Below are 27007 nucleotides of genomic sequence, written 5' to 3'. Positions count from 1 at the left end.
AAAATAACTTCTTCATTCTCCGGTAATTTAAAAGTAAATAATTTCTTGTCTTGAACATAAATAATTTGTTACATTTCAGCAACTCAATCATTTGAGAAAGGGGGTCAACTGAACTATTTTAATTTGCAAAATGTTCATTTGCATTTCAAGGGTCTATTTTTTTGCCACTCGTCTTTATTTTAACATAATACAAAGCAAAGAAATTCGGAATGAGCAGTCATTCCAAAGACAGTATTTAATCCTTTTTTTAGTTAATGAAATTGTATTTACCAATATTTTTCCATTTCTATATTAAAAAAAAATAAAATGTTCAAGTCTTTTGGTACTACTAAAACATTTTGATATCAAACCTACATTTTTTTCTGAAAAACTTTTGTACACAAAACATGGGATTTATGCATCATTACACTGCTGCTTTCTAATCCCCTTTCAAGAGTTGTCACTTGTTTATCCTATTTCCTACTTTAGTGCTTGTTTTGTTTTCCTATATGGAAGAACAAAAATATATTTCTCAGTTGGCATTGCCTTCTGTGTTAATAAAAAACCACAATACAATAAGGCAGAACAAAAATAAAGCCTTCACAAGGACACTTTCAAGTTGTAAATTTGCATGTAAGCATCTAATTTAAGCACACACAGAAAATCAATTTGTCACTGCAAGCAGCAGGGAGGTTTAAAGTTGCAGACTGAGACAGACTAGTTATACAAACATGCACAATTTGATTTTGTGACATGGGACTACAGAATCGTCTCAGCAGGTGCCTGCCCAGAGCGAGCTGGTGGCAGTGGAGACAGGCAGTGCAGACACTCTGAGTATGGGGTAATGCTGAATTTGCTCGGTACATGTTGCCAATGTGACCACAGAATAGAAGTATTTCACTAAGATGGAAACTTGGAGTCTGCCTGTCTCAACTCTCTTTACTTCAGAAATTTTTAAACATGAATGCACATGTATTTCTGCCAGAAGGCTATATTTCTTTCTTTCAAAACAGTGTGTGTTTAACTCAGCAAAAAAGAAGCTGGGGAAAGGAAGAAGGATAGGAGGAGTATTTTTTGTCCTGTGAGTCTCTAGGCTAATTTACTCAGCTATTTTACCCAAAAGATATGAGTCCTCTCATGAGGAGTTCTGGGACCTATCAGACTTTCCTGTGAAATCCTCCTCTTCTTCCTCCTCCTCCTGCCCCTGCAGCAAGAAATTAGCCCCTTGAATACCTAGGTTTTGATAACAAACCAAAGCCAGAGATTTCCATTGCAAAGGAAAATGTGGCCTTGCTTCATTTAACAACTGAAGTAGACAAATCCATAGGCATCACTCCTGCACCTATATAGATCCTTTGAAAAAATGGACAGCAGGGGAGGCTTAAAAAACAGACATCCCTAGATTTGTTTTTCCTGCGTCTGAAACTTTCAGGTAAAAGGTAGCACAGTAAACCTCAGAGAGTTCAGACTCTGTAATATATACTAAATTAATACAGTGGAGGCTGGGTCAAGGACTCTCAACTTGAGGCATCTGGGCAGTAAGATTTGAAGCCATTGCTCTATAGGAAGGCAGAAAGCGAGAAGAGTGGCTCCCTTCTTAGTGCCTCAGGCAAAAGGAGTAGGGAAAGTAGGGTGTCTGTAAAAGAATGTACTAGGTTTCTCCTTGTGCTTTTTCATGGATCCTGAATCAGGAAATCACAAGGATAAAAGGGAAACCCTGTTATTAAATAGGCAGTTTTAATCCAGGGTGTAGATTCAGAGCACCTTTCTTTCCCTTCTCTCTGCACACAGACAGCATGTTCACCTGTTCTCAGCCCATAAATTACCCACTCTCTCATTCTGCCTAAGCAAAGAAGGGGGACACATCCCCATTTGTGTGCCCAGCTGGCATTATAGACTCTGACAGCAAAGCTGGAGAGGACAAAGCTTGACTAGAGAGGCATTCCCCCAGCACAGGGACTGGAACAGGAAGATGTTCCCTGCTTCATGGAGAGGGCCACAAGACCTTTTGCACAACAGCTGCCACCTCATCACACAACCAGGAAGGCACAAGATCCTCCTTTATAGAAACAGCACAGGGATGCAAGGGGAACAAAGGAGAACACTTCCCACTCTACCCCACGTGTGTCATCAGTGTGAAAGACGCTCACTGGTCTATCCTGCCACCTGGGGAGAAGTTTGATTAATAAAATCAGATAATTAAATATTCTTCATCACGACTGGCTGCATCATTTTGAACCTCTTCCATTGTTCTTTCCCCCATCACCCCCACTGTTTTTCCAGTATCTAGAATCTGGAAAAAGCCGAAAGCCTTTCATCTTATCAGGTGTGGTTTATTGCCCCCTGGTTACACAGTAATTTTGGTCTCCACTCCATGAAAAGGTCATATGATGGGATATCAGCTCAAGAATTGTCAGTTCACTGGACAAATAAGGCAGGGACTGCCAATACAATTATAAGAGCCTGATAAGGAAGGCACAGAGAAGAACCAACAGGAGAGGGAGAAAAAAACATAGCAATTTAAAAGGTGAGGGGCAATCCCAGAAGAAGGCAAGAAATGCCCCTGAGGGGAGGGAGAGGGAGGGAACAGGAGTGTATCTAACCACATTCTTCCCAAAATAAAAATTAACAAGAAGATAGAAGTGGCACAGGAGAGGAATCACAGGTATTCACCCTTATTAACCAGAAAATCTCCTGCTGTGATGGATGCCTAATTGGGAGGTGTAAGCAACTGGTGGGATGATTATCAAGCTAGCTTGCCTCATAGCTCAGGATGGAAAGAAAATAATGTCTTCTCTTTAGAAGTATAGGTGGGGGGTAGAGGGCACTAATTCCTATTCCTACATGTGCTGCAAGGGCCATCTCTTTTTCTCTTGTGACTGATAAGATGGGATGATGTTGAAAAGCACCTGCTTGGAAAGTTCAAAGGGTTTTCACAATAGAAGAAAAGAGAATCTGTACCAAAGCTGACAGCTGGGAGGGATGGCTGAAGAATCTCAGATACTGGGAACTGCTGGTGAGGAGGCTTTTCATATGTGACACCTCCTGGTATGCAAGAGAAGTTTACAGGTTGTCCTCTTGCTAGTAAATGGCCTGAGAGACAAGTATTTGTCCTGTCAATTATTTTATTAACTCCATAATGGTACAAATCCAGTGGGCTTTTCACAGGCTTCAACCTGAAAGCAGAAAAGGAAGATAACTGCCCCACAAACAGGATTTACCGACAAGAGGCAACCTTTCCCAGGGCATTTTTCTCCTGGGTCTACAAGTAGTGCACCTCCTCCTGGAATGGCCATACAATTGTTCAGAGCTCCGTAAATCCAAGAGGCGGGGGGAATGCTCAGCAGTGGGTGGGGTTGGTAAGACTTTCAACCCCCACTTCTAACACTGTTTTCCCCAGACCCAGGGAGCGCAGGTCTTGGTCCCAAGGTGATCAGCAGCCAAGAGCAGGCGTGTGTGCTGAGTTGCGGGTCGCCTTTGTTTCTCCTCCCAGCGCTCCCGCGGGTCACCCGGGCATGGGTGGGGAGACACACGCACCATCCCAGCTGCATGTGCCTCGGGGTGCACCGAGACCCAGGGCAGCACGACAGGACTCTGTGACCCACCGCCACTTTGGCAGGAATATGATGGACCCCCGGGTATGTGCTGGACAGAGGAAGCCCAGCCTGTCCTTTTCCATTGAGGAAATCTTAAAGAAACCCTCTGCCAGCACTGCCCCGAACAGTGAAGCCGGGAACAGAAGTAGCTACGCTGAGAGACCTCCGTCCCTAAAAGCAGGGTCACCAGTGGCCTTTGGTAAGTACCAGTTATAACACTTAATGAAAATGCTCTTTTCTTTTTGATCCCTAAAGCTGTCAGGTTTAATTATGTACAATTTTTATTCTTTAACTTTTGTAGGAATCTGGGATTTCCCTTATCATGTACAAATCATTCATTATGTATACAGAAATAATATTTTAAAAATAATTTGCTTTCAACCTCGCAGTAGACGGGACTCTGGGGTTTTGTACATTGCGAAGCCTCAATGTCATTGGAGACGTGAGTGTGGAACCTGAAAAGTTATTTCAGGTAGCTCTCTTCAATGAGGAGTGCTTATTGTAAAAAATACAGCACCTTTCCCTTTAAAAAACAATATTCTTGTTACCTGGCAGGGGGGAAAATGAGAAATAAATGCCTGTCATAAGAAGGACAGGTATTGAGATGCAGGAAGTGAGCCTAAGACTGCTGCAACTCTAACAAAATCTTTGGAGTTTCACTTATATCAAGAGTTGACTGTTGTCTGGAATTACAGCCAAACCTCATATCAGCACCCTTTTCTGCTAAATTTGACCACTCACCCTCAAGCAGCAGAAATGGTCTGTCAGGGTAATGGTACCTGTAGGAGTGTTAGAACTCAATTGCTGGTATAAGAAAAGAGAAGGCATATATGTTTAATAATTTCTTCTTATCATCATGGACACTAGGTTCTTTCATGAACTAAATAAAAACAGCTAGTAGAAAACTTGCATGGCTTTGATCTCAGCAAACCAGCAAGTGCATTAGACTTTTTGACTTCAGTTTTCACAGTTTAGTTACTCTGGCCTTGAGTGGACTTTTACCCTCACAGAAATTGTCTCCTTCTTTCATGACACAAAGAACAATGTCCAGTGTTTTCTGGATATTGTATTTCTTTTTCTTTTGCAATCTGCATCTTCCATGAAAAAGAGATGTTTTATGTATACAAGCAGATTCACTTAAACAAAAAATGACCTGTAATTTTGACACAAAATTTTCACTCATCTCTCACTCATCTGCTTTCAACAAAGCTTAATGCTACTCTTTATTTTTTGTAATACAGAGAGATCCTTTCATGGATCAGGACCCCGTTTCCCAGGACACTGGATGAACCACCTATCAGTAAGGGAGAGAGTCTTTTTCCAAAAACCTGGCAGTCCAAGAAACCATTGCCTATCTGTGTAGTTTCATCTCTTTTTATGTCCAAACTGGATACCGACCTGGACTGGAAAGCAAACAAGACATAAGTGGTGAGGGAAACTGCTCACTAGTGTAACATTAGTCACTGGGGTTGGACTCAAGACCCCTAACACTGCCTCTCAGTCATGCTTTGCACAGGATTAGGACTTCTTTTTGTTCATGTGTGACACAGGATAACTTGTCTCCTGACCACTCATCTCACAGCTTTGGGGCTGAATATACCACTGCTGCCTTTGTGCCAGTAACTGCAGCTTTCTGTGGAAACCTGTGTATGGGGGGGAGAGCATTCTGCTGATTTTTCCCACAACCATAGGATAAATGAGGTTTGGGGGGACCTCTCGAGGTCATCTGGAGGTACAGCTTCCTGCTCAAAGAAAAAGCTGTTTTGAAGATAAAACAAGGTTGGTGAAGGCTTTGGCAAGCATTGCTTGCCTGTTTCACCCCTTGTACCATTGGAGGACTACAGCATTTGGAGGTTTCCTTAAGCTGCTTTTGCAAACTGGAACTGGACAACCAGTCCTGGAAGCAGCAAGAGTTTGGTAGTTTGTAGGGGTGGACAAGGACATGGCTGGTTCTGGTGCAGGTGCAGTGGGGCACATGTGCCGAAGGAGCACAGGTGCCAGGATGTGAAGGGGGAGAAATGCTGCTGTGAGCTCTGGCAGTGTTGTTCTGTGAGCTGAAAGTCCTTTCCTGAAGGTCCATGGCAGTCACTTTGTGCCGCTGGATCCAAAGTGAGACAAATAACACCACTGAAAATTCAGTTGGTGCTTGTTCATAACATGGGCCTTAGAACTGCATTTTAACAACATGAGAGTCTTCTCTGGGAACAGAGACAGGACCTTTTTAGATTGAGTCTTTTTCACAATCAGTATGTTGAAGCCCAGTTTCTCTGTGTATCTTGGCTAAATCTGTCTTGGCCACTGCAAGCACAAGGGTCTGACAAATCTACATGGCAGGACATGGTGGGTTCCTGGGACTGCACTGCTGCACTGCCAGTGCAGCCTCACCCCAAGTTGCTCCACCTGAGCATACAGCCAGTTTTTCATCTTGAAAGCAATGCAGGCAGAACCACCAGGCCTTGCCTTTGGCTTTGCTTCACCACCTAGCCAGAGAGAGACTGCAGCTGTAGCAAGAGAATATAGTGACTCTTCTCTCCCCTGCTAGAAAGCAAGGCTGGATTCATAAACTTAAGGCAATTTAAAATATTAACTAATGAAAAGAGTATATACATGTGAAGATTCACTTAACTGTTACTGGAAGTAGGAAAACAGGAAAGCTGTAGAAATCTTCCAGAATGTTGTACTTTGTTTTTGTAATTGATCAAGGATGTTTAAAAAAAAAGAATGAAAACAAAACTTTTTCACTCCTTGTTTCTTACCTAAGAATGTGATACCTAAGTTTATTACTCTTTGCTTTCCGAGCAGAACTGTAATTTATTCAGATAAGTTATATTTATTTCACAAGTGCAGTACCCTGTGCTGTACATCTTGGGATAATTGCTGTATTTCATCTAAGTTGTTCAGCTTCATGCCGTATAACACTGGCATTAAAAAAGTTGTGTAAATAATCAGCCACATCTCTTATGGCTCAGTGCTGGCCAAGGTCAGGGAACTGAAATGAGCTAAGGAACTGGCTGGAAATTCCAGAAAAGTATACAAATCCAGTTGCTTTCTCGTAACAGTTCAGCAGCAGCAAAGAAGGATGTACTACAGGTCAGGGCTTAGTTATGTCTTACTAAGGATTTTAATAACATTCCCCACAATCCCATAGGGTATGTATCTGAGCAAAGCCATGATTCATATGAGAGTCAGGAAGATCCATGTGGCACCACATACATACTCATGGCTACTGTAAGTTAAATACTGAGGCCAAAAATTATCATCTGATGTAGACAGTCTCAGTACCAAGATCACACTTGTCCTGGAGTTTAAATCTAGTCATTCTGAGCTGAGGAGATGGGTAGGACCAGGGGAGCAGAAGATGGAGAAATGTCAGAAATGGTTGGACTTGGTGGTCTGAAGTTTGGACTGGTTGATTTTAAAGGTCTTTTCCAACCTAGGATTCTGAATGAGAGGTGCAAATCAAGATTCCCAAGAAAACCCATGGGTGCTGGACCAGATGACTTCTAGAAGTTGCTTCTAACAAATTAGTCTGAGTCTCTGACAAAAAGGATGTTGTGATGTACAGTGTAAGCCTCTCACAGAAAGCTGGGGCAGGACTTGATCATGTATGGGAAGACCTCTGGGCCTGACTCCGAAGTTCACGTGTTTTTGTGAGCGTAATTCCAGTGGGACTTGGAATAAGGAGTGTGCAGTCTTCTCTGAAGCATTTGGCTTCCCAGTTGCATTGTTAGCCGTGGGGGAGTTCACTGCACAAACACAACTGCTAGAGGGCCTGGAGCTGCAGTTGTTGAAGCCTGCTGCAATCTTTGAAAGGCTCTTACCAAATTAAAAAACACATAATGAACAAGGAGACATTTTAGTTTGCAGTCCATGCTTTTCCTCTCATCCTTTTGTCACAATGCCTAGAAAGGGTAGCCATGGCCTTTGCAAGGGACACAAACACCCAGTGAGTGCTGATCTCCTCCCTTGTGCCAGCTCTTTCATTTAAAACACAGAAGAATATCAGGTCTATTTCAGAAAAAAAAAAATCTTAAATTCTTGGGAGCCTGATTTCAGTGTGCTTGAAATTACATCTGAAATGATTGTTCATTACTCCCCTGGTTTCTGCCAGTGAGGTTTCACCAACAGGAGATCCTTTATCAAGTCAGGGAGAGCTTGGGATGAGAGTGTTACACCTGGGAAATTAATAGTGAGGGCAGTAACAGATATGGTAATTTTGTCATTCTGCCTGTGTTATGTTCATCATGTTAAGGATATGCAAATTAATAGGAATACAACCACCACTTCACACACAAATGTCAATATGGTGATTGTTCACCTTTAGCAACACTCCACCCAGCTTTATCACTAAAGAGGAAACAAATTGAAGGAATCTAACTGAACAGATACCATCTGGCCAGTAAAACCAATTCACCCCACCTATTACAAGGAAAAACAATACACCTGGAAGGCAAAAAAAAAAAAAGGAAAGAAAGAAAAATATGTAGAAGAAAGAGAAAAACAACACAATACGAAGATGCTTTCATTTCTCAGTGATAGACTCTTCCCTGTTCACAGCCTTAGCAAGACCCTAAAATCACAAACCTTTTGCCTCCACAGGTCTGTATCTCTCCAGTGATTACACAACAAGGCTTAAATGGAACTCAGGTCATCTGAAATAACCTCTTGCTTTCAAAGTGAAACACTGCTATCTTGCCTGAAATTGTCCATCCTTTCCTATGCAACTGAAAGTCAAGACAAAAAGACCATTTTGAGCCACAAGTCAAAGTAATTTCTGTGCATGACAGTAACAATTATCTCATGTTCTGCTAGGCTGAAATGTTGTTGCCTTCCCTGGGGAAAAAAAAAAAAAAAAAGAAAACTACATTCCCTGGAGGAAGTTTTGCCCCATGCCAGTTCATGGGTATTTTTCAGAGCTCCCTGCTGGAGTCACATGAATGTGTATCAAAAAAATTCGAGCTGGCCTAAAGAGCAACCACTTCAGACAGTCTCTTTACTTGGTCAGAACAACAAACACCAGAGAAGGTTGCAATGCAAACAGGACTGGGGCTCATAACTCTCAGCTATGTGCTGTAAACTCAGTATCATCAAGTATTCAATCTTATCCTCCAGAAAAATGTCTTGATTAATTCAGCCTCTCTTTAAGGTTTATATTTCTTTGATCTCAAACAACTAATCCTCCCACTCCTTTTCACCAGTTCACTGAGACACTGGCAGTTTCCCATCTGCCTAGGATCCATTTCCTCCCTGTTCTTTCTACTTAAGTCTGTAATCTGTGCTCATACATAAATTGTGCTCATCAGTGAGGTATGTGAGCATCTCAGGGAAAAATTTTGGGGAGGAAAGTTGTATATAAAGGATAAAGACATCTGAAAAGTCTTCTATAATATAGAAAATGCTAATGTCATTCTTAGAAAGCTTTAATCATTCCCCATAAGAGCACCTTGCTTAGGTATCCTTACATTTTTAATTACTGTAGGATATAAGCATCATCACTTTTGTAATATATTAATTTTCACAGCATGACATCTAGCAAAGGAGTGCAACTAGTCCTTAATTTAAGGATGGGAGCTGAGATAGAAATCCTGGGCTAAGAACCTATGCCAGTACTGATATCCTCTGATCATCTGTTATTGAACCCCGCCTCATGCTAGTGACCATTCCTAGGTCTGTCCTTCTCCTTTATCCCACAAATATTATTCAAAACTTCACCTGTTTTCTCACCAGAAAACTCAAAGTTAGTTGATACTAAAGGAATAAAATGAGTCCCGTTTTGCACAGTGTGCCTCAAACGCAGAGGTGGGCCAGGTTTTTAAGGTCCACATGACTGGACACATGTAATTGTGTTTAGAAGGTTACTCAAGGAAAGGTGGTAATTTAAATAGGTAACATTTGAACAATTATCCTTTATTGAAATGAGACTTTGGCTAATTTTTGGAGCTCTTATAACTTTGTTTTCTTGATGTGTCAACCCTCTTTAAAATCCCTATTGTGTGGGCTCTTAGGGCAGAATCAGAATTGGGTATTTTGTCTTCAGATGTTACAATTATCATTGCTCCAAAGCTGCTTTCAAATAGAACTTGTTTGTTTGAGAAAATAAATCTCTAACAAGTCTAAAAAGTTAGATGTTTTGCCAATGCCAGATGTGACAATGCACATATATTATATATATATATATATATATATATATATATATATATATGTAAAATGTATATTTAAAAGTGGAGTTTCTTCCAGTACAGCCTGTAGTGGTTCACACCTGCTGCCATTTAGATAAGAGAGGGGAGAGGGGAAGCAGCCACAGGTGCAGCAAACCTCAGAGCCTAGATGTGAGAGACTGCTCAGGAGTGCAGTCCATTATTACATTAGGATTTTAATGGTCTTGGGCAGTAATAGCAGACAAACCTGTACTGTCGTATTTGCTCCTGGGTCATGCAAACCATGAAACCTAAATTCCTTAATGGGCTCATTATGTTTATGTGTTGCCTCTTTCTCTGGCTTTCCAAGCAAAGAAATCCAGGCAGGGAGGAGAACTAGAGCAAATTCTAGGTTTGCCATTAAAGCAGCACAGACACAGATGTCTTGTCTCCGAAGAGTCAGCTGAGCCTTGATTGCACCTACCAAAAGCAGCACATCAAGCATTCAGCATGAGGGTTTATGGCAAGACTTTAATACAGAGAAGGGAGGTGGAGAGTGGGGGATTTTTTATAACTATCTTGGGATGCTAACAGCCGAAGACAGCCCACTGACTTAAACCTTGAGGCTTCCCGGCATGTTACATTTCAGTGCTTGGCTTTGCAAGGTCTGCTTACATTTATAACAAGGAGTAAGAACTCATACCACATTCCTGAGGGCAGAGAACTCATCTGGAAGATCTTTGTGGTGCCCCTGCTGTACAATGAGGTAATGGTGTTAGTAATAAGGCAACACCATGGCTGAAGAAAGATTGTGGCTTCTGGGGCCAATTTCCTCAGCACTTGGGGTTGGGTGTCCTAGCACGTGTCATCACTGGTTGCTGCTGAGGTTACCTTAGAGATTGTTTATAATGTGCATTCTCAAATCTAAGCTGCACTTTGTGAAAACAGGCCAACACACGCTTCTCCTGTTAGTCCTGTCAACAAGAGCATGCAGGTGATTTCACCAAGATGAGTTGGCAGTCAGTACCTTCCTAGATATCACCAGCATCACCTGTCACAAAGGCAGATGGGAAATGTTGACAGCCTGGGCAAAGGCTGCCTTTAGAATTGTCCAATGCCTAAATCAGAGCAGCAGGCAGCCCAGATGGAGAAGAAAGGACAGATGGACCTGAAATGGGGAAGACGCTGACCTTTAGCCTATTCATTGGCCCATTTTCCTTTAGGGTATATGTATACCTACAGGGACATTTAAGAAAGGACCAGACTTTTAAAAGCATTTGGCATCCAGCAAATTCCATGGCGATCTTGCTGACAGATTTTCAGGGCAGCTCAATATCTACTCTGCTTCCGAGTTCTTCAGAAAAGGCAGCCACTAATTTGGATACTGACAGGGAAGCTGAGATTTCTTGATCTTTTGGTTATGCCTCCTTATTTCTACAGTCCTTTTTCAAAAATCTCTCGTAAGGACCATTGAAAGTTTTAAGGTGGAAGGAAGTAGAGAACAGGCTAGATTTGGGGGTCAAATTCACCGAGATCCTGTGTCTGCAACATGGAGTAATCTTGGCATTGAAGTACAGCACAGAAGGATTAGGGCCATTTTAAATATGATCAGGTTTGAATGGTAGAGTATCCAGACCACTTTTTTCACGCCAGCTGGAAGGTGTGCTGAATGGTGGTTGCTTTATTCAAAGCTGTCTTGCGCTGTGTCCTTCACAGATTCCAGCAGCAGGAGTCAGTCTGACTGTGACTTACGTTCAGCCAAAATGCTTCTTCCCACTACATGTGCTACACCCACGGCCAGAGCAAGGAGAGTGCAGGCAGCTCACTGCAGAAGACCTACTGCCAGCCCAGTGTCCCTCCTGGGTGAGGACACGGCACGTGAACATCTGGAAGGCAAAAGAAAACATGAGGAAGACGAAGATCAGCTATGTGGTTTACCAGTGGACCATCCACTTCATGGTGAGTGCCTCTATATCCAGACTTTCCCCTTCAATGCCCCAAAACACAACTGCTATCTTACAGTTATGCACATGGCAATACCAAGCAGCAGACATCATGAATGTTTCCACTGGCTGAGTCACAGTAGATGGTCATAGCTCCTGGATGAGTCACAGAGATGGTTCTTCATTCTTGCCATCAAAAGACTGAAGAGCCACTATTTGAGCTAAAGTTCCAGCTCAGTCCTACCAACTCTACCAATGTTAGCGCTAGGGACTGCTTTTGAGTGTTTATTGCCCTCCTGCTTGGGCTGTGAGGAGTTACCATCTTCTGAGCCTCACTGCCAACGTTGTGCAACGCTCATTTCCTGGAAAATGTGCATTGCACAACATGGGGAGAGAGGCTGGTGAATAAGCCGAGTCAGCTCAGTGTGTTCTGTACACCTTGGACCCACTGTACAGGTGATGAAGAGGTCATCAGCATGCACACAGGCAAACTGTTGACATGCAGTAGATCTGGCAGGATGTGTCAAGCACAATTTTCAATCCTGACCATGTTGGTAGATCTGCTAATTTAATCAGCTATGAGCACTGGTAAACAGCGGTCTATCTCTTAGCCAAAGCACAGGACAACACAAATATCCTTTTCCAATATGTTTTACAGAGACTTTAGGCTAAGCAGGATACATGGTACCTGAACAAGACAAGTTCCTAACAGACGGATGGCAATTAATTAGCAGCATGTGACAAAAATTCCTCAAAGTTCTTTGAGTTTGAGGAAAAGTAAATGCAGACATTCATACTACACTCCAGAAAACAGGTTTTCAGCAGCAGCAGCAGAAAGGTGGTTTCTTAACAGTTTGTTATTATTTACTCCAGGAAAAAGAAGGCCTTTCATTTAAGTCCATTGAAAGTGGCAGATGCAAGGTTTCTCAGCTGGCTTTCCTGAGAGCCACACATCATCCTTGCTCCATACTCTGCAAGCTGGCAGGAGAAGCAACTCTTTCTGTGAAATACGTTTGAAAGAAAATCCTTGTTTCTGCCACTGTTGCTATGGTATACATGAATCTTGTGACAAGCTGCTGTCACCTCCTCCTCCTGCACAAGACAGCCATCAGTCTTGATGCGGGGAGAAGCCTTGTAAGATAACTGGAAATTTTAGCCTTCCTTTGCCCTGTAAGCTGCACACAGCTCATGGCAGCAGGACTAAATCATGTTGCCTCTTCACAGAAGAGCCAGGGCCGTATGTATCTGGCACTTGGAGTTGCCTCTGAGTATAAAAGTAGAATATTCACACGTGAGAAAGTCCCCAGCCAGGAGGATCACACCAGAGCTGGGAGGTAGCTGTCCTGACTTGGCACTTAGCCTCATTGACCAGCTCTGTGGTGGGTACCAGCCTCATCAGTAAAGCAGGGGAGGAAGCATGTAATTATCTGCACAAAACTGAGCCAAGATGAACAGCCCCTTTCAATGGCAACGTGTATTTTAAAGGCATTTTAAACAAAATCCCTCTGTTCCCTGGTGGCAGTGAGGTTTTGAAGCCAAGCAGAGGTTTAATGATCTGCCATTTTCTAGGCTACTGGTTCCTGCAGTTGCCAAGCCTTTGATAGAAACTGGCTGAAGAAGGAGGGAGGATCCTAAAGCATTGGATTGACGTTTTCCCTGTGGTGTGCAAACAATGATGTTTCGGATCCCGTTCATGCACTATGTCATTCCTTGCAGAGAGCTGTAGGCCTGGGTTTAAAATACTTTCCTGTATCTTAAGTTTCAGCCTCCTCCTTCCACTTTGCATTAGGAGGGAAGAGCTGGCAGCTCTTTTTCTCCTTCCTCTGGCTGTGGCAGGTATCACCTTTCCCAGACAAAGTCAGCAGCAGCACCTGCAGGGATGGTAGACTGCAGCATCCCTGGAAGCAGTCTGTAGTCCTTACAGCTCAAGCTGATAGCATATTAACTTGTGTTTACACATCTGTTGACTCTCGGGTGCCCCAGACATGCTTTTGGCATGGCAGCTACAGGTCAGTTACGGGTCCTCTGAGAAGGCAGCTGGGCAGTGCCAAATGCCCCTAGTGTATCCATGGAGGTAACCCAAGGACCTCCCTCACACCAGCAATGCCTACAAGCACTCAGAGGAGCAGCACCAGCCTCAGCAGCAGGAGACCTTTCTGATGTGAAAGACATCAGAAGCCCTTGGCAGGGCATTCCCTCATCTCTCTGTCTCAGCACAGCTCTGTCGATGTAAAACACGTTCATAATTTCTGACTCATCTAGACATACGTATCTGTTTAGTTGTCACAGAACAGAAGAAATCAGGAATGCTATACAATCACCTTGCAGGCAGAAGGGCTGGGCTTTGGTGCTATTTTGTATAGGTGGAGAAAGGTGAGGAGTAGGCTATGACAACAGCCACTTTCATGAGCAGGTGGTCTGAGATAGCAAGAGCACCCTGACTGTGACCCTGAGTATGAATTTGGAGCATATTTCCAGGAAACCCTGTAACAATTCCCTAAAATTTTTCTTTTCCTACAAAATGGCTTCTGCCACTAAGCGGTTTAGAAATGCAGTGTCATTGAAGCTAAATAGATTTATGCCCTTATCACAAACCACTTGCAGGAAGCAATGCCTCTTGTACTTTGAACTTAGAGACTGCATTGTAAGCAAAAAAAGGAAGAGCCCTCATATGCTAGAGACATGCTGACACTGGCATTTAGTTTTGCTAAGCCCATATTTGAATTTGGGTGCCTTCATTCTGAATGTTGTGGGCTTTCACCTGTGGCCTTCTGCATGAAAAGCTCAGCAGAACCTTTTCAGAAAACCTTGATTCTTGGAAAAGATCACCTATGGACGTTGGTGGATTTCCAGTCTTGTGGGATTTCTCCTCTGGGCAATAATTCAAGGACAGCACAGATTGTGCTGCAATAAACAGAGCTGGCTCCTAATTTCACCAGAAACTGAGGGGTTCAGGCTGTGATCCACAGGTGGTTCATGGGTTCGTGTTATTTCCTGCAGCTCATGTCTTCATTATTCACTGTAGAGGAGGCTGCCCTAATGAGTCAACGTCACCCAAGTACTTCCATAGCAGAAATTCTCTGCGCATTGCTGACTGGGAGTTCAGAGACATTTCTATTAATCTAATTGTTTCATTGTTATGATAGTATCTGTGATCCCAAAGCATATTAATGAATTCTGGTGGCAATTATCATAAAGACAACAGAAAGTACAGAGATAATCTCAGTTCTGGAGGAATTCCAGTATAAATCATGTCCCCTCTGCATGCCAGTTGCAGACATCTTCAGCTTAAGTGTTTATGTTTTCTCTGAAGTCATAAATTCACTTGTACTGTTCATTTGTGAACAATATGGTCAAATCCATGTACCCCTGTGAAACAGCATGGTTTGTGTCTCACAGAACAGTCTTTTCCCTAAAATGCTGACTTATCTTAATGCATTTTTGAAACACCGAAGAGACAGTGAAGCCCTGTGTAATCACAATCCCAGATAAATATCGGCTGCCCAGAATATGCCAATGGGACTGTGAGAAAGGGCACAAGCATCCCATTGTCCTGCAGAACAAAAGGAAACAATTTTAAATGAAAAGAAAAAGCGGGAGAAAAAAAATTAAATGCCTATATATATAATTTGGCTGCCATTAGCTATCTTACCAGCCTTCTGTTTATCTGTGTGAATAGTCCCCGCAGCCCTGTGTCTCTACGGTGCAGTGTTCCTCTACATACACTTGGAAATGCCCCAGATCATTGACATTGTTTTGGTGGGTTTACTTGAGGTATTTTTGAAGGCTGATTCTTTTTTTTCCTCCCTCTTTGAAGACTGACTGTTTATAATGACACCCTGGATATTAAATGAGAGGCACAAAACCTGAATCCTTTACTCTCACCCTTCAGACTCCATTCACATAGAAGTCTCACTGGTACAAGTAAACACTGAATAAAGCAAAGCTGTCAGCAACTGGGGACTATCATAAATTCCTTTTGTATTGTTTCTTCATGGGTTTTGGGTTTTATTTATTTAAAGCAAATGCTAACATTCAATGCTTCCCTCAAGCAGCCCCTTCTTTCCTGGGAATTTTGGATCCAAAGGGTATATTGCACAGGACCCAGAGGTTAATTTGTTCATGCTCGTCAAATCTGTGTAATGTGACCACTTGTAAAACTGATGGCACATCATGATAAGTTTATTTCAAAGGTCTTAATGAGTATTTATTGGCTTCTCCTAAATTGTCCTAGAACTTTTCATTACATCCCCAGGATATGGTACTGTTAATTAGTGTTCTTTGAAATTGAGGGCAAGTCTTCTACCTGCTGTATTAGCAAGCCCTTTACACTTAAAGGGGAAACAGCAGAGGCAGGGGTGTTTGGTGTCTAGATGTTTGCAGGTACAAATAACCACAAAGAGCAGGAATGAAGAAGAAAGCAGGCTATCTGTGCAACCTGCAATAAGCTCAGCTTTCTCCCTGTGGCAAATGGCTGGTTTCTCACACGGGTGTTGGACCAGAGAGTGGGGGGAGAGTGGTGGGGAACCTGTTTTCTTTGATGAGAACCATTATTGGTTTAGGCTTTTGGCCACTGCTTTTAAGGTAAGATTTGACTATGGCTAAACATTGACTGAAATGAATGGATCAAGTTTGAGATTCAGCTGCATGGGGAGCCTACACAGGCATCTACCCCAAATCCACATTGGTCTGAAGGAGTTTGTGAAGGTGCAGGCCCTTTGGGCTAGGTACAGACCTGATGGTTTGCTTCAGCCTTCAGATATTCTGCTGACCACTGGTTGTGCCAGAACTATGCACACCAGCATTTCAGGCAGCAGCATTTGTAAACACTGTCATTACTTTGCAGACAGACAGGAAAGGTTAAATTCACCAGGGGCTCAGGTTGATGGTGAGCACGATCCTCCACAACAAACTGTCCGCATGAATGATTTCATACCTACCGTCTACTCCTTGCCAGTTCCTCTGACAAGCAGACTAAGAAACTCCCCTGACCACCACTGTACAGCCTGCTTAAACATGTTTCTAGCCTGGTATTTTTAGCATTCCTGCTCACACCCCCTGAAGTCTGTACCTCTCTGCATGTCAGTCTTGCTTTCAGGTGATTAGGCACCGCACTCAGTGCCAGGGTGGAAGCAACTCTATGTCAAGGAGTTTTGGACTGAAGGGAGGAGGTCAAGACTTTAAAAGTTCAAGTTGTGCTTCTCTGAATTAACTTTGGCAATGCCTGAACAGGCAGCAGCTGGGTGCTAAATGCTGTGTTTCACTAGCAGGAGGCTCTATCTGAAGCATATTGTACCTATCCAGTTAGGATCAGTCTCTCTGGCTATGCTAGTCCTTCTTAACAAAGGCTGAAAAACTGCTTTAATAAAGATTAGCCGCACTGCAATACTCATGCCTAAATATTGCAGCGCAAGCTCTTTTGGAAGCCATGAGAAACCTCTTCAGCTAGGAGAAGGACAGCCATGGGCACATATCTGTATACAGACGAGCACATTTTGTCCTGATTCCATCAGCACTCTGTAATAACTGGAGGTATTTGCTGTGAGGCTCTCTGCCATGAGCAGAATGTCACCAGAAGAAAACAGCATTCAGAAAAGCCACGAGAAGCAACTGGCTGGGAGATCCACATATCTGAATTACAGAGAAGAGAGAGGAACTTCTCTGGAAAAGGCAAAAAAGGAGAAAACAGAACCAGATATAATGAAGCTCTATTCAACACACCTGAGTTTCTTTCATAGCAACAAATGATACAGTCAACTTTGTTACACAGAGAAAAATGTATTTCTGAGAATATATAGCTAAAACCGCTTGTTTGCTTATGTAACTGCTTTCTCCTTGTCAAAGAAGCAGCAGAATCTTTGGATCTGGCTGCCTCATACTGTGAGAAGGTGTCTGTCCAGAAATGACAACGAAGATTGCAGCAAGATAAACTGACCCCACAAATTTTCATCTACCTAGATTACCTACCTCAAGGCCAATAATGTGCTAGGGCTGATTTCCAGCCCTTCTCCTGTGTTTTTAACTCATTGTCCCTCCAGTGTATGGCCCAGCTAGGCTTGATACAGTCCTAGCTGCTACTTACCTAGGGGTAAGTGCAAATGGGGGATGCAGTTGTAGAGATCTCCCTGAGGCAGTATTATTCTAGCTGGTTCAGATATGCAGCTAAGAAACAGCAGTGCAAGTTGTACCATAGGCTATTTGCCTACTACAAAATGTAGTCCAGAAGAAATTTGCCTCAAGTATGGTGTTATGGCAGCTGTACAGTTTTACTTAACAAACTGCAAAAGTAACAAACCTTTACAAGCAGTAGTCATCAGTATTGATTTGCTCATACCTCTAATATCTTGAAACTGTGTTATACTGGGCAGTGGAAATAAGCTGCAATATGCTGAGCTAAAATTGTGGATATAAGCAATAGCAAATCAGATGCTTTGAGCTGTGCTTAATGCCTTAAGTTCCCTTACTTTTTAGGGAAGGAATGATGGGGGGGCTTTACTTTATGTGGTTATTTGGAGGTCAGAGATTACATATTAAAAAGTAAGTTGTAAGAGGCCTCTGGAGACTGTCTCGTCCAACCCCAAATCTAAGTAGGGCGAGCTTAAATCAGGTGGCTTAGGCTTTTGTCCAGTCAAGTTCAGAGTATCTTCAAGGTCTGAGCCTTTACAGCCTCTCCTGGCCCACATCAGACTACCCTCATGATGAAAACATTTTTTACTTATTACGTAACCAGAATTTTCCTTGCTGCAACTTGTAGTCACTGATCTCATCCTCCCACTGTGCACCTTCAAGAAGAAACTCTATTTCTACAAAGTTCATATGTTTCAACTTGCTCCGAGTCTGACCTAGTAATAAAGCAGACCTGCAGAGGACAAATGAGTCTGATACTGAATTTAAAGGAGCTATATTGCTTTATCAGCGTGGAGAATCTGGCCTTTCCAATGTCAACAGTAAGGCAATGTATAGACAGCTGTATCTCTAAGCATCTGAAAATGATGACATATTTAGCTGCCTCGTATTTTCAGGCTTGGCTTCAGCAGTCAGCTAACCTGCAAATGACTTTCACAAAGCATAAAAGCACACTTGAATATCCCCAGCTTTTACATAAAAAATAGCTCAGGAAACTCAGACAGAGTCTTATTTCCCCAGAGACTCTAGAGCCACATTTGAAAAGCCAAAGTTACACTTCCAACACTTCCTAGTCTTATATCTTCCACCCACATTCTTTATTAGACTGTATTTCTGAATGCTGTTGTTTGCTGTGGCATCTCTAAGCTGAGGTCCCAAGGCAAAGGGAACTATCAAAGCTACACTCAGAAAAAGTTTCATCTTGCAAGACAAAATGTTAACACAGACTCCCAGATTTTTTGCATTTCTTGATAGTTTTGTAAAAAATTAAAAATAGAATTACTGATTACTTATAGAAAAAGACACACTTTTCTAGATTTCCTGCTGGCAAAAGCCTTGATTTGTCCATAGGAGTCTATTTTGTTAGCAATTTAATTTCATATCTAGTCGAAATCAAAGTTTGTCCTTCAGTCTCTACTGGCCTATAACTGACCTCACATTACTGTATCTTGTTCAATCTGATGAGTTTCAGCTTTGAAAAGTCTGGTTTTAGTAGGATTGACAATTCTGAGCACTGTGCAGACCCTCCCCTTACATAAGAGTCTTGTCAATAAAACAGTTCACCTTTCCAGATGGAAAAATGTGGACGATTAAGAGTGAACTGATAGGGAGTTTCTTTTGCTCATCACCAAGTTATCTGGGTCATTTTCATACCCAAGAAGCTGGTATGAGATACCAGAAACTCATGTGCCTGTTCTCTCTGAAGCCATGCTCTCTAGTCCTGGACGTTTCTCAGGTGCCAGCAGGACAGAATATAGTAAGCCATAGTAAGTGTGAGGTGAAAATTCCCCAAACAAGAAACAGCATTATGAACTGGGAACCCTATCGTATCTACAGGGTATGTAGTGTCCTGAGATTCCTACTGTAAGCACTGATACTTCCCTTTTCTTGCATATAGCAATAAACGCCCCTTACAGTCATCTTTTGAGAAGGTTCAAGAAGACGTAATCAGGGCTTCTTAGGAGAAGGTGCCCGTTCCTACCTTCAGCATAAACCCACACAAATATTTCTCATTTCAAATCTCTGCCCCAGTAGTGCCAGTGAGATTCAGTGGAAATAACATTTTTCTCTTGAGTCTGAAGCCAATGCTGCGGTTTAATGAGTAGTACTTTGATAGGCTGGTAGAAAGTCTAATGATATGGATTTAATTGTGTTGGACATCACCTTTATTAGGGTGTTTCTGAGACATGGTAGTATTGACAGTGTTTATGATAAATGGCACTCCTCAGTTATTCTTGCATAACTGCTTTCCTTTCAAAGTCCCCAAAAGGTTTAGAAAAGATGAAATGTTTGCAGTGGTGTCGTGTCCCAGGCTCCTTCCTACCAAGTTGATGAACAGAATATTTTAATCCTTATTTTCTGTGTCAACAGAGTCACAATGAGGTTTTGATTACAGAATGAAAAATGTTATTTTCTGGTTGGCACAGAGCCCAGTTTATATTGGCCTAGGTGTTTAGTTACCTTTTCACTTTTTTAGCCCTCCAAAGGATGCTAATGGCTGAACAATAAAAGGGGGAAAAGGTACCAAGTCTCTTTGAGGGGCTGAGCTAACCTTGTTTGGTTTATTGTTCCCATCAGAAAGAGTATGCCTCTAGTTACATAGTATGAATTGTTAGTTGTCATCAGACCATGGAAGACCAAAAGCAGCTATTCAGAATAGCAATTTTCTCTAACAACATGGTTTCATTGATGATTACTTCAGGTCATTGAGTAGCAAGCTCATCACAGTCACTAAAATAGTATTAGAATTTTTATGCACCTATCAGATGCGGTTTTCCGAGCTCAATAGAAAAAACCCTGTGACTCACAATGCTTGGGGCATGGCTTCTTGTGCTGGTCATTCAGTGTCAGCTGGAAGATACTCCATTTGTGCATCAGAGAAGATTCCAGCTTTGGGACGAGGCTGAGCTCCACATTCTGCAGCTGCTTTTTCTTCCTCCTTGCAAGACCTTCAGCATAATTTCAGAGCAACCAAGATCTTATTCTAACTTGTGCCAAGTGCTATACAGAGTTCATGATCTAATAAAATACCATGGCGTAGAAGGGCGTTTTCAAAACACTATAGGAGTGTTGAAGAGGTACTTTTTGTGCTCACACCACAACAGGTGAAGAAATGGAGCAGTCTAGGAGTCTCCTTAGGAATTCACAGCACCTAAAACTTCCCCATGGGCTGCAAGGCCTTATTCTTAAGGTTAAGTTCTTTAGGTTAGGCTTGTTTAGAAAGTTCCCACACCACAATGGTACGGTCAGAAAAATGCCTTCTCTTTTCAACTGCAGAGTTAAACTCCTGGCTATCCCTGCTTCTGTAGGAATGGTATGGGAAGAGAACAGCAGTCAGTCAGGGGTCACTTTGGTGACAAACTCATTGCAGGGCTAGTGTGGTTAAAATACGTAGGGGGTTGTAGCTGTTGACGTGCAGTGGATCCATGGAATTAGCAGTGCAAATGGACACTTTTGACTCTTTCCTTTGATGATAAAGGAGTTTGTTCACATTCTCTGCTAGGTTAGGACGCAGTCACCTATGATAAGTACATGTCTAGAAGGTGTTGTAGATGCCATCCCAACTGCAGAGCAATTTACAGAAATTGCTGCTTCTCTGAATCTTCTTGTGGTCATGTAGCCTTTTCCTGTAAAAATAATACATCTTTGTTTTCACAGCTGAGAGGAAAGGGAAACGAAGAATCCGGACAACATTCACAGCTGAGCAGCTCCAGGAACTGGAGAAAATTTTCCAAGTGACTCACTATCCGGATATCCACATTCGCAATCAACTGGCAGCAAAGATAAACCTCCCAGAAGCCAGAGTTCAGGTACAGTGTGTCTCCAAAAGGCTATCTTCACTGCAATTCATTCATTATTTGGCGTGCATTCTTAATAGTTCATGTCTGGGTGACAATGCTAATGAGATACATGACCTCTCTCTTACCCTACAGACGAGGCCAGTACAGCAATACCTTTTGCAAATAAGGAAAGAAGTATTTGTCACCCAGCTGTGACTAACCAAATGGAATTAATCAAAGGGTTAACAAGAGCTCTAAACGTACTAAATGCATAGCAAATAGCAGTTACAGATGGTTATGAGCAACCTGTTGGACTGTGTAGTGACAGAGCAGCCATTTACGAAAATATTTATTAATCATTTATCAACTGTTTATAGGCTAATATTCATCCAGTACAAACTGTCATCCACATCCATCTTCCGCAGGGTCTCAAAAAAAGTGAAAATAGTTGCCAAAATAGAAGTGCTTCTTAGCAATTCTGTATTTTGATATCACAGGCTATAAATGCCCTGGCTGTAATTTCAGTGCACCAAAACTAATCCAGTTTCCCCCAGTTGTAATGTAATGTTGCTGACTGAGCTAAAAATTGACCCCAAATGATTACTGCATATGAAATCCGCTACATTAAAATATACATACCACTCTCTCATTTGGTGTTGTCTACCAGGCACCATAGTGATGATTTCTGCATGAGGCAGTTTCTGCACTTGCCTCAATGCTATAGTCATTGTTGTACTTCTTTGCATATATCCCTCACTAACAATCAAAGTTCAACCCAGAGCAGTTTATTAACTATGACATGCCTGGGGCTATTGACTAGCCATGATAATGTTGCTTCATCATTAGGTGACAGGGAGAATTAGACCTGCAACGCCACAATATGCCCACTAGAAATACCAACGCACCAACAATGCATTTCCAGTGGCATAAAACACAAGCTGGGATGCCAATCAGTGTTCTCCACAGAACAATGAATCGCATCAAAGAACAGGGCCTTTTTCTGTTTAAAAAAAATTGTTTATAATCTGTATGGGGAAAAATAAAAATGAGTTATTATGGGAAACATCAATCTGAGATGTAAATGAAAGAAGTAAAAAGTCCCTCATGTATGAAGTGCAGATGGCAAATTCCCAATTCAGACAGTGTTATACATGACACAGGAAATTCTGTGTTTGACCTCATCCTGGCTGATAAAGGGAAATTAGCCACAGAACTAAAAATTAGCAGTAACTTAGGTTCAAGTTACAAGTTATAATTTTGACTGACTGCATTTGTCACACATAAATCAAATAGCATGCAGAGAATTTCCATGTGTACTTGCTACTTTGAAATAATAGTTTTGACAAAACAAAAACTTTGTGTAAGTCAAATCACCTCAGAAATATAGTGTAACTGGGGAAAAAGTAAATGAACAACCGTTGGGGTCACCAAATGAAGCCCTTTATAATTGTGAAAAATCCTGTGTCCTCCAATCAAGAAAAGAAAGTATGATTGCTGTCAAACAGCTTAAGTGGATAGATAAAGTTGTATAACTGCATGTGTTATACAGAAAAAATTACGAAGTCTGGATGAGTAAACATTAAAAACAAGAAATTATAAAAAATGAATAAGCAAAGCAGGAGGATGTGGACCAAAGCTTTGGTCAGAAAAATTAAGGATCAAAAACTCAATAGAAGTCAATTAAGAAAAAAAACAAAACTCAAAGTTATCAATTATATTGATCTGTTACTTTATAGAAACAGTAGGACTGTCAAGGATAATGCATAAATAGCAAAGATGTTCAGTCATAATTTTGGCTTTATGCTTGGAAATAGGTAAGGTGGCAACACCGTCCATAAGGATAATGTTGAACAGCAGCTGCTACAGATAGATATTTTTGAATCTACACATCTCAGTAACTTATCTCCAGTGGTTCTTAAAAAGCTGCTTGAGAAGCAGTTTGGTTCATCAGTGTTGATATTCAATCAGTTCTGGAGCATGAGAGACATGCCATTCCAGGGGCCTTGAAGAAATCTAATGTTGTGTTAATATTTAAAGGGTAAACAGGACAACCAGGTAATGACTGGCCTGTCAGACAAACACTGATTTTTGGCAAAACTGTGAAAAGGAGTATATACTCTGTTAATGGAGAGTTAAAAAAAAAGATAACATACTTAATGCTTATTAACACTGGTTTATGGAAATAGACGCTGCCAAACTCATCTTTTTATGGTGAGATTATTAGTGACAGTTTTAAACTGAAAGAAGGTAGATTTACTTTGTGTATAAGAAATTCTTTATGGTGAGATTGGCAAGACACTGGAACAGGTTGCCCGGAGAACTTGTGGGTGTCCCATCATTGGAAGTGTTCAAAGTCAGGTTGAATGGTGCTTTGAGCAACCTGGTCTAGTGAAAGATGTCCCTGCCCACAGCAGAGGGGTTGGAACTAGATCTTCTTCAAAAGATGCATTCCAACCAAGACCAGTCTATGGTTCTATGATTCTATGCATTTGGTTGATAAAGGTATGATATCTGTGGTAGACAGAGCATGGGGAATAGGTTTAAAACACAATAAAAGGAACTCATGGTGGGCATTGAGAAATCATTTTAGATGTAAGGGTGCTGGAGAGCTGGTTGGGCAAAATAGAGCAGTTTGGTCTGAGAAGTGCTAAAATCTTTGTCTTTATTTTAAATAGTGTGTCCATGAAGTGAGAACTTTATCCCATGTGCAGATTTTAGGAGCACTTCAGAGACTGAATGTTGGCTTGAGTGCCCCCTTTGCTCTGTATCACTTTGTGAGTGTTAAATGGTGCTGTTTCACCATATAACTCCTGCATGATAGAAAGGGAATGGAGAAGTTCATACAGACTAAGCAGTTTCCAAACACATGCAAACCCAGATAAACAAAACTGTCCTTTCGGTAACCTCAGATACTTCTAACTATCAGCAGTATAGTAGCTAACTATCAGCAGTATAGCAAAGGGCTCCTGACATTCCCATTACTTCCTGGGTGAGAGATGCAGAAATAATTGAGCTACTCATTATTTGGCTTAAAATACATACGTATTTACTTCCAGTAGCACCTGGCTTCAATAACTAACACTTTGTGTTCGTGTGAACCACTTGATTACATTCAAACAGCAAGTCCCTTAGCAAGCTAGAAGCTACAATTGAAGGCAGCTTTGACTTTTCACAGCAATGCAGCAAGATGCACAACTGCAGCTGCACAATAAATACATTTATGCCTCTGCCAGAAGGCAGATTGGTCAAATCAGCTGACAGATGAAAGGAACTCCCCTGAGAAAATTAGTTGTCTGTTTTCCAGTGCAAAAGAGATGGCAGACAACATACTCAGACTGCTGAGTGATCCCCTTGGATCTTTCACTTAAGTCCCTTATGTGAATTTCCAAATGCTATCAGCTAAATATAGGCAGAACCCTGTTACTACATCTCCACTGGTGACGCACTTTCATTGCAGCCCAGCAAAACATCTAGGTGGATCTTTTCTCAGTGTATTCTCTTGGAAACAGGGTGAAAGAGTTCTGTCATGACATGTAACACCTTCTGGGGAAAACAGAATGCTGTGTGCACTGACCACTGCACAGCTTTGACCACAGAAGGATCTGCTTTCCCCAGAGAGCACTGGAAAACCTTCAGGTTTCACCCTGTCTTTCCTTGAACAGGGTGATCTTATTTCTTCTGTGAGCCACAATAGAAAGCAGGCTGTCACGGTAGTCCAGAGATCCCATATGCTATGCAAAGTGTGCAAAGTTCTCTGTCATACCCAGTGGCTTACTTTAGATTTGGCCCCTGGTTCTGCTGAGCTGGAGGTCAATGTTTTCTGATGCTCAGAGTTTAGGGAAAGTAGTTGGCTGTGAGAAGTTCCTCCTTCATATTCTGTTAATTTCTGTACCTTTTCTTTCTTACCTTTGTCCAGATCTGGTTCCAAAATCAGCGAGCAAAGTGGAGGAAACATGAAAAATGTGGCAACTTTGGTGGCCTTCAGCATCTGACAGAAGTTGATTTCATTCCTCTTCCCAAGTCAAATATCACAGTGAGTATTGGACACTTTGTATAAAGCCACTGAGGGGGAGACAGCTATCCTTCACCAGGTAATTACTTCACCAGTAATCCCATGGGACTATCACAGAGAAGGAGTACTGGAAAAGACAGAAATGGCAATATGATGACAAGAAATCCCAGGAAATCTGATCAAATAACACATTTCTTCACAGAATTAAACCTGTTTGTAAGTATTCTGTGAGGTGTCTCCTGTAGAGTGGTCCTTCCCCATTTTGCTTCTAAGTCACTTCCCTGCAAATCATACTTTGATTCAGAATGTCTTTATCATCAGAAATTTCCTGCAAAAAAGACATTTGCAGCCACAAAGCCCTGTTCCTTTACAGACAATATCTCTTTACAACATCCAGATTTGGTTAGGCTGACCAGCACTTTTTGCCCTTGGCCTACACTTTAGCAGTCCAGGACTGTTATTATTTAGGCTGCCACACAGGCTCTTTCCCTGACAAGAGTTTTTCATGGCTAGAAAAATGGGTATTTTGTTTTGTGTCCTGGGTGACAACACACCACTGGGTTTTAGGAGGTCTGTTTTTCTAAACTTTTCTTCTTAATTACTGAGCACCGGGGAAACAAATAAGGTTGATTGTAAATTTTATGTAAGTAGAAGTCCATATTGATTCACCTGAGACTACACTTTTATTCCTGAAAGGCTCCTAGCTTGATGCCAAGAAAGCTCTCTGTTTCCTTTCCTGCCGTGGGATACTGCTCACCACTGCAAGGACAGCTGACAACTGCCTGGCTGCCCAGCATGCTCTCCTTCGCTCCCCACCACGTGGAGCTGCTGCCCTTCCCAAAACCATACTTGCTCTTCAATGTCCTCCCCTCTTACGTGTCGACACTACCCCCCAAGTTGGAAAGGAGCAGTATGTGCGCCAGCTCCTCATAGAGGAGGACACGGGGCAGTGGGGGGCTTTGGGGGATGCCTTTCTCCCCATGTCCTCCATGGAGGCGTGCGATTCCTCTCCTCGAACAAGCCTGGGATGATGGGTGGCAGTGGTGCAAGGTCACCATGCTGGACAAGTGCTGCCAGGAGGCTGCTGCAGCCCAGTGGATGTGGGAAGAGCCAAGGATCAGAAAGGACCTCCTCGTCTCCCTGAGGAGCAGCACGCTCCGTGGAAACCCAACCCTTCAACTGAGAGCCTCTCCCCAGCGGGACAGTGCACCAAGCAGCCCTGCAAAAGGACTGGGATTTTACTCAGCCGTGAGACGTTGGATGACCCTATTGCGTTGATGCCTTGGGGCAGGAAAGATGCCTGGGATAAAGCGTGCACAGGCCTAAGGTCCAGCCAAAAGTGCTTTTCTCTCCAGGTTTGGGTCACTTTCCTCATACATTCTGGTCTTCATGTACTGGCGTGCTGCAAAGAACACAGGTCAAAAATCAAACTTTG

At 42.3% G+C, this 27007-nt stretch overlaps 1 protein-coding gene across 1 annotated transcript; it reads left to right on the top strand.

Annotated features, from left to right (window-relative positions):
- Positions 1–2980: 2980 nt before the first annotated feature.
- ISX (intestine specific homeobox) lies at positions 2981–26566 on the top strand. Its single transcript, XM_019292370.2, has 5 exons — positions 2981–3774; positions 11429–11671; positions 21439–21590; positions 25477–25593; positions 26269–26566. The coding sequence occupies exons 1-5, from the start codon at positions 3495–3497 to the stop codon at positions 26503–26505; spliced, it is 1029 nt and encodes a 342-aa protein (XP_019147915.1). The 5' UTR covers positions 2981–3494; the 3' UTR covers positions 26506–26566.
- The last annotated feature ends 441 nt before the right edge of the window (positions 26567–27007 follow it).

This window comes from Corvus cornix, chromosome 1A, assembly GCF_000738735.6.
Source record: "Corvus cornix cornix isolate S_Up_H32 chromosome 1A, ASM73873v5, whole genome shotgun sequence".
Lineage (NCBI taxonomy): Eukaryota > Metazoa > Chordata > Aves > Passeriformes > Corvidae > Corvus > Corvus cornix.
Note: the sequence above shows the minus strand (reverse complement) of the source record. Positions and strands in the feature narration are given on the sequence as shown.

Excerpts from the sequence above, each read along its gene's own strand:
- ISX (XM_019292370.2), top strand. The coding sequence starts at position 3,495 with ATGGGTGGGGAGACACACGCACCATCCCAGCTGCATGTGCCTCGGGGT. Across the intron at positions 11,672-21,438 it reads AGTGGACCATCCACTTCATG|CTGAGAGGAAAGGGAAACGA; the intron begins GTGAGTGCCTCT and ends TTGTTTTCACAG. Across the intron at positions 25,594-26,268 it reads TTCCCAAGTCAAATATCACA|GCTCCTAGCTTGATGCCAAG; the intron begins GTGAGTATTGGA and ends TATTCCTGAAAG.